At 38.8% G+C, this 14,457-nt stretch overlaps 1 protein-coding gene across 12 annotated transcripts in view; it reads right to left on the minus strand.

Moving 5' to 3' along the window:
* The window catches only part of CACNA2D1 (calcium voltage-gated channel auxiliary subunit alpha2delta 1), a 1,459,114-nt gene that overhangs the window by 187,576 nt on the left and 1,257,081 nt on the right, over positions 1 to 14,457 (minus strand). For 5 of the 12 annotated variants that reach the window (XM_069228688.1, XM_069228687.1, XM_069228689.1 and 2 more), the window contains exon 19: positions 9,474 to 9,530. The exons of the other annotated variants lie outside the window; for them this stretch is intronic. In XM_069228688.1, the coding sequence (XP_069084789.1) occupies positions 9,474 to 9,530 (57 nt within the window). The remainder of the gene's footprint in view (positions 1 to 9,473; positions 9,531 to 14,457) is intronic. 12 annotated transcript variants of the gene reach the window in all.

Consider the following 14,457-nt stretch of genomic DNA (forward strand, 5'->3'; position numbering starts at 1 on the left):
AGATATTACTTGACAAATTAAAAAGACAAATGTATATATCATTTAAAAAGAGTAAGATTACCTTTCAGTATGCGCCGTAAACATTTGCAGTAAAAAAAAAAGATGGGAATGAGTCTAGCTGGACACAAACCCTCAAAGCTCAGTGTATTCATTTATTTTTTCTTCCTTTTACTTTTTTTTAACCCTTTATGGGATACCTGGGAGGACTCCTCCATGGTCCCTACATTTCTTTTAATTTAATAGTTTTTTAATTTTCAAGCAAGCCTTGTACGTGCTATCTGGGACTGCGGGGGAAGCATCAAGGCCTCCCTCATGGCCCCATTGTTTCAGCAACCAAACACCTGGTTTAAGCAGCAGCTTCCTGGTTGCTGAAGCAAATCTTTCATTTACGCCTATCTGCATGCAGGAAACAGAAATGAAAGGTCCGGTTCTTGACAGCGGACCCTATTTGACAGGTCCCGCTGTCTAAAACCGAAGTGTTAGTTGTGGCTTGGCTTGCCTGCAAAGCTGCAGCCATGCAACAGCAAACAGCTATGTCTCGGGGGAGGGCACACTGGGATATAGCAGGAGATGGCCCTGAGGGGGATGACAGTCCCCAGGGCCATCAATGGCTCTACGAGAAGGGCTGCTTGGCCCCTCCTCCAACATGAAGGAAGCCGCAGAGAGGTGGTGATCCCAGGGAATAAGGGGGTCCGAAAAGGACCCCCTGTAATTATTTTTTATATAGCCCGGGGAGATGGTGATTCCTGGGGCTGTGGGGAGACCATCAGGCCTCCCCCACAATATAAAAACATTTTTGCCCTGGAGTGGTGGTAGCCTGGGTGCGGGGCGGTGTATGTGGCCCCGGCTGATATTTCATTATAGCCGAGAAGGTGGTGGGCTCTGGGTCTGTGGGGGACGCCATCAGGCCTCACCCACAATATAAAACCCACCGAGGGCTTATTTAAAAAAAAGCGTGGCAGCCCACACTTTTTTAGCATGGATTCACAACCCCTTCGCAAATTTATGGTAAAGTTTTACATTTTAGCCATGGGGAGTCCCTTTAGGACACCAGCTCCTGAGATAAGAGGTCAGGGTTTTGGTACCCTGGACCCTTTTGTATTCTTTTTTTTTTTTCTGGGGCTCGGCTTCAGCAGAGTCCCAAGATTGCTGTCAACACTTCAACGGCTTTGTTGTGGAAATGTTATCAGCCAATCAGATCTCAGCACGTAATCAGCAGGAGTTGCGAATCCTTCACGTCCCTATGTATACAAATTTGTTTTCCCTTTAATTTCTCAAAAACTACTGAACTGATTTACACCAAAACAAAAAAGGTCACTTTTTGAACCAGGACTTACATTTCTGCCAAGTTTGGTGTAATTCCATCAAGTGGTTTCTCCGACATCTGTGCTCAAAATCCCTATCAAAAAATTAATGGGGAAAAGTGTTTTGGTACCCCTTTTTTCTCAGCCCCCCTGGACAGATCATCCCCAAACTTTCCAGCCAGCAGCTGACATGACAGGCACATTTATTTGGAAAGATTCATGAAGATTTTTCAAGCAGCGCCGAAGATATAGGCAAAAAAAATTTTTTTTTTATACTGAATCTAGGTCCTAACTGTAAATACCTAGTGGCGACCGCCACTAGATAATATATATATACACTATTGACTATTTATAACACATGTACTGAAAATTGTACATTCACACATTTATTTCCTCAGGACAAAAGTGAAGTTCCTTAATTTTGCAACTAAACAGTCTGATGTAAGAAATTTCTGCTCATTTTCTTACGGATTCGGAGTTACAGCTAGCGCCCCTCTAGAGCCATGAAAGTTCCCTGCACTTATTAATAGTGATTAGTGATAAATGACATATTACTCATAGTAAATCTATGTAGGTGAGTAGAGCTACAATTCTATTTTTTTCCATTATTCGAAGATTTTACATCATTATTATGAATTGGTAAAACACACATTTCAGCCAATGGAAGATTAATAGTCATTGTTCTTTTAAAGCCGATAACCATTTGAACTATCCAAATAAATCCACCATCTTTAAATAGCCTTGTGATCATCAAAAAATAAAAAAAAGCCACATTTAATGGAATCTTCAATAAATGTGCCTCTAAATAGAGCACTTCATTTGAATCATCAGAATGTCAGTAGAATGCCCAACCTAATTATTGCTCTTTGTTTAGTCAGTATTGCCTCCATGAAAGTGGATGCTTCAGATCAGCTAAGATGTGTCTTTCTGAAGCATCTACTCTTTGTGAAATAAAAAGGTAAAACATGTTCTACGTAAGTGTGTGCTTTTATGTGTGAAGATTGGTGTAAAATTGTCAAACATTTCATTCCAAACATAACATTCTTATAACTTGATACAGTTATAAAGCAATTATAAACAAAATTAAATAAAATCATTAAATACTCTTTTCCTCCATTTCTAAAATATTCAAAAATATTTTATATTTATTCATAGATAAATAAGCAATGAGAAGAAAATACAGCCTTACATGCAATGTTGAGTTAATACCAAGACAAACCAAAACAGCATGCATGCAGAAAATGTCACAGGAGAAAATGCAAGACCAATTCAAAAGTGAAAGGCAAAGAGAAAAATAAATAGTGTAGTGAGTAGACAAAACTCTCAATCAACAAATTAATATTTCTTTAACGTTTATTAATCAGAGCTAAAAACTCCTCCTGTCCAGAGGACACATCTACAATCAATTTTAAGAGCTAGGAATCAGTTTTGTGCTGTGATGTAGGATTGTGGCTGGGTGCATAATTGGCATTCGCAACGATTCACAAACAATTTACCTCAATAAAGCGGATAAGGAAGAGTTTTGGCTGTGAAACATTGCAAAGATCAGTGAATGTAGAAGTTGAGCCTTACCAGGGCCAGTAAACCTCCATCCATTTTCAAAATAGCAGTGTGCCGTGATTGTAAAAGCCAGATGTACAAAAATGCAATTTTGCATATTTGAAATAGCAACTTCATAGATATCACCATTTAAGAATTGCAAAACTCATTGTACAGATATGTCAATTTCCTAATAGCGATTCCTACAAAGAAGGAATTGGATTATCAGCTATTAGGAAATCTGTATTAAGAAATCCCATTGCATTTTAGTCAATGGGCCCTTTTTGAATTTCCCTCACAGTGATTGTTTATTAAGAAATCACTATTAAGGATGTGCAAAACCAGGGATGGCAAAGTGCAAAAGGCAGCCCTTGGTGCACCCGAAAAGTAGGGGTGAACCTGGAGAGCACATATATGCCTATATGCTCTACTACAATTTTTTAAAAAAACACTTTGGGTTGCTTTTTTAAATTGCACCTGGTTACCACCGAATTCAAGTGAGCAACAACACTGATGCTTCACCTTAGAATGGATAAGAATGCATAATTATTTGTAGACACATTAGTGAACACAATGGAAGATGCAACTCAAAGTCATGCAACCCACATACAATGGTTCAAATAATACAAATTTTTATCCACAAAATATGAGGAAACGATAGCTAAATACAATGATTAGGTGAATATTTTTCAGTCTGGTCTCTGTTTAAAAATAAATATTAGCCTGAGCCTTCTGTGGAGTTGCGTCTACTGCTCACCATCATCATGCAAATCCTGTTTGTACAAAGTGTTGTGCAAAGGATTGGAATAGAATATGTTGTAAACAAATTCACATAAGTATATCTTTAATTGTAACACTTTATATAAAGAGCCAACAAAGAAAAGACATGCATAATAAACACCTAATATCATATCACACCACACAGTGCATTCCACGTGTTCATAGAAGTGAGCAAAGTGATTTACAAGGAACACATTGTGCTTGATAAACAGAGCATTTTGCAGTCCTAAATTAAATTTAAATGCATAAAAGTTTCCAATTAATCAGTGCTGGTGCACCAAATCGGTGGAATTTTAAATAAGGAAAATAGATATATCTTTAAGGCAACCACATTGTGAAGTGTAGTGCTTGGAGTAAGAAGTACAGGTGCTTTGTGTTGGCCATACTGCAAAAGTAGGTGAACTCCCACAACCCACAAACTCACAATTGTATATGTATTCACATATGCCATGAAAATATTAACCTTTAAGAGAGCACCTGGAACGTTTGTCCTGGCAAAAGCAGAAGAAAATGAGTTTGTGAAATGAGAGGTGAACCACGATATTTAATGGATTTATAGACAAAGGGATTTCTTCACAGGGCAAAATATTGTCTACGTGACGAAAAGGATACATGTGCTGATACACATTAGTATCATGCTTGCACAAGTGAATCTTTTCACAAAATGTCAACTGGGCATACACAAATGTTATACAGTGCAGTTCTCTAGAACATCTACAAAAGATGTAGATTTCTTTAAGAACTCACACATTTTTCCTGGATCTTGTTGAGGTGAGAACGTTTCTCTGAAACCTGACTAGGGATTTAAAAAGTTATTTTGCATGTGAAAAGTTTTGGGCAGCATGTATAATGCCACAGAAACATGGTACAAGAGTTTGGGAAACCCAGTGACACCCTTTGACTGTTATACTCAGTGCGACCAAGTCTTGATTTCAGAAAATAATCAACGTCCTCTGCTCTTTATTAAGTACATAGCCATTGTTGACATCTTCGCATTAGAGTGTAGTTTAGGGAAAAACATCTAAAGTATTCAAGTTGAGTTTTGATCTTACTGTATGAACTGATTATCCACTATGAAAAATTATACATCACACAGTGATTATTATAACGTGAATACATACACACCATTTTTGATTTGGACCCTTTCTATGTTTTTTTTATTTATTTATTCTAAAACAAAAGAATCATATTTTGCTTTAAGTCTTTGAAAGGCTTCCATAAAATGGGACTAAACATTTCTATGCGTCACCTAATTGTTTCATGAAAGGAAACAGGCACCTATCAAAAAATATTGGTATTTAAAGGAAGTAATTGGCTCAATGGTGATTTGGGAAAAAGGTGTCTGCAGGAGTTGCAGATGTAACTGACATAAGGATTCATGTTCTACCTCCCATAAAATAAATTAAAAGTATGTACTTATTTTCTTCGGCCCCATATTTACTTAGAAGTGAATTGTCAATATTAGCACTGAGTTCTGCAATTTAGTTATGCTACCTGAGGCAACACAATGAACATATGGAAAGTACACACCATCAATGAGTTCATCTGCTTCGACTCTATTAGTACAGAAAATTGATTTCAGGAATGGCATACATATGTATATTGGATTGCTGGAGCACATTGGATGAGTCTATCGATATCAGCCAGACCTGCAAATTGTGGAGCAGATAAGGTTTCCAAAAAGAACCATATAAGGAAAAAAAGACATCTGAATAATCATTATGCAGTTGGTAGATGGTGGGTTTATACTATTCTGACACTGGTCAAGAGTTGTGGTAGATGGAAAGTAATTTCATGTTTATTTGGGGCTTTCAGGAGAGCTGTCCTTTAAACTTTAAATATTGCTTTATATTTTGCTGGTAGAGTGCTGTTACATATAATATGGGGATAAAGGATTCCATGCTCTTTGGCGTGTGATAGTAATTGTGTCAGATAGCAGGAGCATTTGGTTTATTTCCAGATGATCTATGTTTGCTTTAGAAATAACCAGTGATCATTGGGTGTGTTATCTCTGATCACGCTGGACCCCTTAAGAGTGCTGAATTCAATCATTATATTGTGCAAAGTACAGAAAAACACTAAGCAAGCTTAACAAAATCTGTAAGTATCTCTGTGTCAAGTTGTTGATTCATTATCGCACAGATAGGATCAGTGAGAGTCATGCACTAGTGTAAACTTCGGTGCCAATGGTAGTTGTGCCAGTTTTACACAAATAGCTATTAGGAGTTGAGTTCAAATTGTACTCACTCCTGTGTGTACATGGTTACATTCCGTCAGGAACCACAGGAGCCACCTTAGTGGTACTTGCACATGCTCTCTACGGAACTAGAGATCATAACATGTACAAAACAAGCACAACTACAATTTTGCCCCAATTTAAAAATCATGAGCAAGAACACTGGAAGCACATGATGTGTATTCTACTTCTGCTGTGGTATTTTCCACTCAAATTAACCAGTCAGGTGTCAATGATCCTCAGAAGAAAAATCAGATCAAGCATACACAGTATTGCAGGGATTCATATGATTCCTATACACTGCATATGTACATATTCAACGTGGTATAAATGTATTATGTAGCTACACAGTGCTACGTAATACAGAACAGGTTTTGCACTTTGAGTAGTTAAGACAAACAGTGAATGGTAACAGACCAACATCATTAAAACGTTTGCAGTGGATAGAGGAAGGGTGCAGGGTACCGCAGAAGATGGGAGAATGCAGTAGGGTGGAATGGAAATGCATATGAGTGGAATCATTCTTAAGGGTTGGTCTGGAATCCTTGTAATATCCGGTATAATATATTGAAGCCTCCTTAAACGAGAGACAATGTATCTGCACAATTGGCTGTGGTCCAATGACATAAACTGCAACGTTAAATTGTGCTTCTAAAGGGCATCTTATAAGAGTTTTCATATAATAAAACTAATTTAGATGTGCAACACCCATGCTCTGTTGTGAAAGCAATGATTCTTCTCTCAGATGTGTAAAGACAATAAGACCGAGAATAAAGGCATTCTTTTTATGCAATACACTGCTGATACAATCTATTGTAGTTAGAACACAAGCCAGAGAATGTCCCTCACTTATGCTCAAACATGAAAGGTATTGCTAACTGAATGGCTTAAACCTAACAAAATACATAAGAAACACTGATATATCTTTGACCAGAAAAAATGTTAAATGACAATCGATTAAGTAAATCCTTAGCTTTATGTAAGTAAAACCACTTGAGAAACATAACACAGTTTTTCAATCTATCTAGGAGGATATTGTGGTCTACCATTTCATAAGCTGAGAGTTTCAGAAGTATTGACGATGTTTCTGTTCTCACCCACAGAGAGGACAGATGCTTCTCTGATATTGGATAGGTCGGACGCTGTGGCCCTGGACAGTCTTCCTCAAGTAAGCAGTTTTTTAAAATGTTTCTGTAGACTGCTGGAATTGCCGTGTAGGGGCACAATAATCTGAGTATTGTCAGCATGTACATAAAACCGATTCCCAAATGAGGTAAAGCGATTTGCCTATGTTGCCACTTATACATTAAACAGTGTTTGGATGAGGAGAGAGCCCAGAGGGACCCCAGAACCTAGATCACTGAACTTGAAATGGAAAGATGGCAAATTACCTGATTTTTTCTAAACTTCGAAAAGGGTTCAAACTATAATAGTACGTTACACTCGATCCCAACGTCACAGAGCCTGGTTAAAAAGATGGAATGTGAGAACCTCTCAAATTCTGCTGACAGAGCTACTTCAAGAGTCAAGAAGCATGCAGATTTCATTGACGGTGGCGATGAGCACGGTGTCAGCGCTCCAGCACAAGCTGAAGCATGATTAAAAGATGTTGAGGGCATTATTCTCCTCTAGATATTGAGAGGACTGGAAGTCGACCAGACTCTTAAGTATTTTCGTGACAAAAGGAAGAACAGAAATCGAGCAATAGGTTTCTAAAACTGTTACATGCTTTACATTTTGGGTGCCAATTTCACTACAGCCTTGGTTTCCCCTGTGCTGAAAATGATAAAAGAGGCTTGAAGAGGGTTTGGAACGGTGGCGGTATTTGATGGGACAGGATTGCTGTTAATAGATTATTGATATTTTTCTCCTATTTGGGACTTTAAAAAGTCCAGGAGGTCGTGTAATGGTGCAGATATGAATAGATAGTTCTTCAGGTCAAGGTTTTGCGATTTCGTGAATATTACTGAAGCTATTCCTCATTTGGCTGAATTCTTCACAGGTGCAGGTGATTTTCCAAGCTATGCTGTCTTGGTTCTTTTACTTATATTATGGTGCCCTTCCCTTGCTTCAAGCTGGGGAGTGTGTCTTCATTGGATGTAGACTTGTGCTCTCTTGCTGGTTTAGCTTCTGATCAGTCGACCTAAACATCACCGTCATTCAGGGCACATTTCGAGGGATTTAGCCATCAAAGCTGATGCTGCCTACACTGTCGATAGGCTACTGCAACAGTGAATGAGCTTTAAATAGTATTACGAGAGGAGGACAGGATTTGAGACACCACCTAGTAGGTATTGCCCTTTGGTGCATTCAGGTCTCCTGTAAAGCCAAGGCCAACATTTTCCCTTTGTCAATAACTACTTGAGTTTGCTCGCTCCCTTGCATAGTATTGCTAGTGTGCATCTGAGTGTTTAAAATGCACATGTAACTGTCAACATGTTTACTCTTGTTTTGTGTTTTACGTTAGAAGTTTAACTGTGCATCCTTGGGACTTGTGATTTAGTTGTTACCATTTGACAACTAGTTTCCAAAATTAAACAGTATCCACTTTCTGTTGAGATGCATTGAAGTGGATCGATATTTGCGATATTCACAACTAAAAAGAAAGTAGAATGTAGAAAGGGAATAATGACTTCTAGGCATCATGTCGATTATTTACTGTGGAATCATACTGATTTTAGAAATTGTGGAGAATGTTACATACTAAAATGATGATTGCCTTCCAAGATTCAGTAAAAGGTGCTAGGAAGAAAATATGAGTTTATCCTGCAAATTATTCAAATGACTGTAGGAAGTGGAACGAATATGTACCTTCTGTAACCTCAGAAGAGGTCTGACAGACTAAATTAAAGTCATGTATGCCAGAGCAGTAACTTGTAAGTTAATTCTTATGTTTATGCTTTCACAGATAAATGTAAACCTGATGTGGGATATGCCTGGGTTATGACACTTATTTCAGCTTCTGCGTATGATTTTGCCTGCAGAATATTGTACAGATAGCAACAACTATCACAGCTGCATTTTGATTTTTCACACCTTTCTAATTCACAATTAGAAACATTTCTAAGAATTAGGATAGTAATCATGACAGGTTTAAAAATGGCCAGTTTGTTTCCTATTTGTGAGTAAAGGATAATTTTATAACATGCAGTTTACTAATCCAAAATCAAGTTACAAAGACAGCAGAGTTAAACATATTAGTACAGTAATCATACCATATTCAGTAATCTCCACTGCCAATAATGTTAAAACATGTGCGCTTTTACACAAAAAGACGTTTTGCAAGCGTCATGCTTTGAAAGCTGTGGCATATGTCCAATCCACAGCCCCTCTGTTAGGCTGATCATGTACAGTGGGGTCCAGCATAATTCACAAGAACATGATGGGGCAGAAATCTGAATAGGTGACAGTGTGCGCATGGTTAAAACAAATAAGTTGCCTTCAAATTTATCATTTTACATTGGATAAAAAATAGTTACAAACATTATAATCGAAATTCCGAGATATAGGGAGGAATATGCGTGGACCCCACTGTAAACCGGGCAGACAAATTCTCGACTTAGTTTTGGGTTGAAGCATTTATAAGCACTAATCGTCACCCCATCCACAGTTACCTGAACATGAGGATATCGGTTTCTGATATTAAGCATTGGAATACCTAAACCAATGTGCTGAAGTGACAAAAAACAGTAACTTGTAACTCAGTAACATGCTTGGAAGTTTATTATGTTGGAATGTAATACAATCATAGTTTGCTTCGTAAACATTCACACCTTAATATTCTGAATCCAGGATATATGCGCACCTTCCCGCGAAAAGAGCATTATCAGTGAGCCAGGTAAAGTAATGAAACAAAATCTGGACATAAAATTTATGATTGTATGTGTTTGATTGTTTTTGAAGTCCTTGTACAATATTTAGCTGTCACAGGGACCGATCTGTGACCCCTGAGGCCTATGTATTAAGCAACACCTGCTTGAGCAACCCCAGAGGATGCTTCTTATATATAATATGAACCACTGTGATTTAACTGAGAGGGAGCATGTGCTGATATGCACAGTAAATGAGCTATGAAATGAAACCTTATCTGTAGGTCAACAGTAGGTCTGACTGCATTGCTCATACTTATATAGTTATCTGCAGAGAATCTTTTCAATGCCCTTTTTGTTTTGAAACTGCAGAAGATTTCATTGTGGAATAGAATGAGGCCAGTAGACGTCATAAATGTCCATTTAAGAATGTGGATTCCCTTTACACTGAAAGTTCCAATCTTCAGATGTTCAAATATTTCACCAGTTTGGTCAGTAGGAGGAGGTTTATGTCAGAATTACAACTGTGAGTGGATTACAAATATTAAAGCCTCCATGAATGTGTGTTAAATGATTACAGATTATGGCTGACTTTTTCTGGCATACACGTTCTTTGTACAGAAAATAATTAGGAGATTAAATAATGTGATGATAGAAAATATTACAAATGTTACACAATTTCAGTTTGCAGATTTTCATTTTAAAATAGTTTGACAATTTGTACTGTAATAGTAATATTTTCAGGATTTGAGAAATATATTTCATAGCATGCTAGGAAGGTTATAATATTAAACATGAATTTGGTTCTGTTTCTCGTCATGGGTTTTTTCCAAGGATTTTGTTTTAACTTCCCATGATTAATATACCCCAGTGAACAATATATTGCTCTAAAACTGAGTTTGTGGAATTTTTACAGACTGGACTTGGATAAATCTCAGTGACCGCAACTGTTTGTTCGTGCTCTCTGCGAAATGATATAGTGGGTATTCATGTCTGTATCATTCCGCTCCAAAAATAACTCCTAGTTATTTTTACCCACAGTGGTACGTTTTGGGAAATACAAAGCGCAACAGAAATTTATTCCACACTTGATTTCAACAACATTAAGTCGAATATTTATAGGCGTTCTACTTTTGTGTCGTCACACTAAGTTGAAATTAACTGATGGAAATTCAGTGTACACTGAGGGAGAAGAAAAGAGTGTGCTGATATTGTTGTTAATCATTTTATCTTTTTTATATTCATGGACACAGCCATCTGCTGAAAACTGTGACAGGAAGCAATACTTTAAAGGACGTTTTAGTTCAATGAGTACATGAATATATGAATATATGTATATATATATATATATATATATATATATATATATATGAGTATATGAATTATATTTTAATCAAAATTATGTTGTATTTCACATAATGGAATATCTTTCATTTAGTAGGATTGACTGTACAGTTTATTTGTCCGATCTTCCAAAGTTGCTGCTATTGTCTAACACCTAAAATTTAGCTTACAGGATATATACAACACCTAAAGATAGCATTATGACTACTAAATATCTGAATGCTACTGGTATAAGACCTTTTTTCTGCATTTAAAAGTTGTTTATACACATATGGATCATACTACGTACACGTGTCATACAACAGGAGCTTCAAAAAAAGCTTACACAATTCTCTTACATAATTGCTTAAGAAATATGTGATAATAGGAGCTGATACATTGTGCAAGAAATAGATTACCGAGGATTTATCCACACATCCCCTCCAAATGGACCTACTTGGGAGAGTTGTGTTAGTTAATTTCTTTATTGTAGAGGTATCTGGTTGTTTAACTGAACAAGGTGAAGTAGTAATGCATGATTATTTGGTGATTAGTAAGGGCTTAAATGTTGTTTCCTCAATCTAGATGAATGTTCTGACTTGCAGCATGTACTCAAAAGTTTTCCAGATACATGCAGCTTGTGCTGTAAAAAAACGGTCATTTGGGAGTTCACCTTTCTTGTTTCTGCCCAATATTTATTGATAGGATCTCATCAAAATCCATTACAATTCGTGCTTTGGGCATTAGGCACATTGTTCATTTCTCCCTTTTGCACATCAGAAGTAGCCCTTCATTGGAGCACGTCGGGTTTCAAAAGCCAGATCTTTACAATATCCCTGCCATCCAACACTGAATCACGTCCCTCCAATGTGACTCTAGGTTTCCCATTCTGGTTCTCTTTTATTCACTTAGTGTCATTGGTTCACACTGTAATTATCTGCATGTGTAAAAAACAAGGGTGATTGCAGAGCCCCCCTAGCTTTTTGCCCCCATTTTTCACTTTTTGCTGGTGTTTTCCTGACTCTGATGGTGCCCTGGGTACTGCTAAACAGTCCCAGGGCCTGTGCTCTGTGTAAAATCAGTATGCAAATTAGACTAATTATAATTGGCTAAGTCAACCTACCTATAAGTCCCTAGAATATGGTAGGGCATGTAGGTTTAGGGACCCCAGCATACGTAGTGCACTGCTGAGGTGCCCAGTGTCATTTTAAAGGCGGGCCTGCCTTTCTGGCTGCTTTTAAATTAAAGTTACATGCAAATTCGACTTTGGAATTAAAAGAAGTTCCAAAGCCTAAACTACCTTATTTTTACATATAAGTCACCCCTAAGGTGTGCCCTATGCGCCCCTAGGGTTTGGTTCCATGTAACTATAAGAAGGGACCTTCAGCCCTGCAGTGTTTTTGCTGCTTTGCTCTGATTGGCCAGCCTTTGATGAGGTGTGAAGTGGCCTGGCTCAACACAAAGAGATGTGCCTGGGGGAGGAGATCTTCCCTCAGCAGATGGGAAAGCAGGAAGGGTGGAGGGCTGCCAAACTGGTCTTCAAAGGCAGGAAAGAACATATGGAGCAACCCAGTAACACCCTCATATCCTGCAAACCCAGACAATTAGGTGCCCCCTTGATTAGTTTGGGAGATTGCAGGAGAGGGGTGTATTTAGGATTTTTAGCCACACCAGTGGGTGGGCTCAGCCAGATGTAACCTCCAAAAATCACTTTCAGTCATGATGGATTTTTGAGGAATGTTGCTCCCTGGGAATGATTTTTGCCACACTTCTCAGGAAGTGGTCAATGCAGGGGGAAGGAGCCTGCCCCTGATTGGAGAACAGGACCCCCCTGTTTTTCACCCAGGAGCAAGGTTAAAACTGGCAGACCTACACCCACACCTCAGTTCCCTACCAGATCCCTTTCAGATTCCAACAAGGAAGAACTACAGAAGAAGAAGTACTGCCCTGCTGGACCCCTGGCCTGCACCTGGACACTGCACTCTGGAGGACTACAGCAGCTGCACACTTGGGCTTCACCACAAGAAGGACTTTGCCTGGCTTCAGCTGGTTCAAGGAGGGACTCCCTGTTTGCTACATGTGAAAACTTGCTAACCAGAGACTCCTGCACTAACTCCTGAAGAAACCAACCAGCTGACCACTGCCTAGTGGCCACAAAGGAGTTTGTGCCAGGTGCATTCTGGGAGTTGTAGTCTGCACCCTCAGGGAGCATCTCAGAGCTTCTGGAACCTTGGGGGTGAACTGTGGACCTCAAAAGAACCTTAAAAGAACATCTAGAAGAAGATCCAGAAGTTTGGAGAACTTTTGGGAAAAAGCTCCATAGAGAGACCGACGCGCTGCGGCAACTCTAGCTGGCTTGCCTCAACCGCGACCTGGCCTGACTTGCAGGTTCGTCCTGGTGAAGAAAATCTCCAAAAAGGTTACTAAATCCGAACGTATGAAGTTGACCGGTCCCTCCCAGGCAGTGTATCTGAAGAGGACTCCAAGGACATCATATCAAGATTCAGATTTGCCCCGGTCGAAGGATTTTCACCTCACAAAAACGACTACGTCCGAAGGTAAAAATCTCCACAGAGGGCTCCCGTGACGCGTATTCGAGGAAGAGTTCCAGGAGGTCGGATTGGACTGGCAGGTTCGTCCCGCTGAAGAAAATCGCCAGAAAAACAACAAAGTCCTAGGTAAACCTTTGACCGAGGCTCCATCGCGGTCGGCCTTAAATTTTGACTTTGCCCCGGTCGAGGTACAACCAGATGACCAGAATGGCGCTTTTTGTTTCTATGTGCTAGAAAGCATTAATTCTTTGAAAAAATCATATCTCCAGTTCCCCTTATCTGATTTTATTCATTTTGGTGTCATTTTAAAGCTAAAAATATTTCCTATTTTTATAAATAGATTTTGGATTTTTAAACTGTATCCTGTGTTTTATTTAATTACTGTTTTGGGATAATTGAATGCTTTATGCTTTGTCTCCTACGTTAAGCCTTGGTGCTCGTTGCCAAGCTACCAAGGGTTGAGCTAGGTTTAATTTACTGAGACCTAACTGGACCTAAGTGGAGGTTAGTGGCCTGTTGCTAAGTGTAGGTACTTACCTACCCTTACCAATAGCCCATTTTCCAACAGCATGTCACTGTACTATACTGTGTTGGCTACTCATCCACTAGATACAGTGGAAACACGTAGACAGAAAAGACAGACTTTTAACTTTAAAGCAAGAGGAGCATTATGTGAAAGTGAGGTGACTTCTTCTGGATATATCCTGTAAGCAGAAATGAACTAAGGTTACTGGGAGGAGCGCAAACTTTTATGTAGGAAGAGCTTGAAAAGAAGGTGCATCCTGAATGCAAGGAGGGTGTGTTCAGCTGGGATGTAAAATGCTCCAGGCAGTAGTCATGTGAACAATGCAAGAAGCCCTCAGAGGGCAAGTTGTTTTGAATACGTTTGCCTTAGTTTCGAACACATTTCTACT

Source organism: Pleurodeles waltl, chromosome 4_1 (genome assembly GCF_031143425.1).
Source record: "Pleurodeles waltl isolate 20211129_DDA chromosome 4_1, aPleWal1.hap1.20221129, whole genome shotgun sequence".
In the NCBI taxonomy this organism is placed as follows: domain Eukaryota; kingdom Metazoa; phylum Chordata; class Amphibia; order Caudata; family Salamandridae; genus Pleurodeles; species Pleurodeles waltl.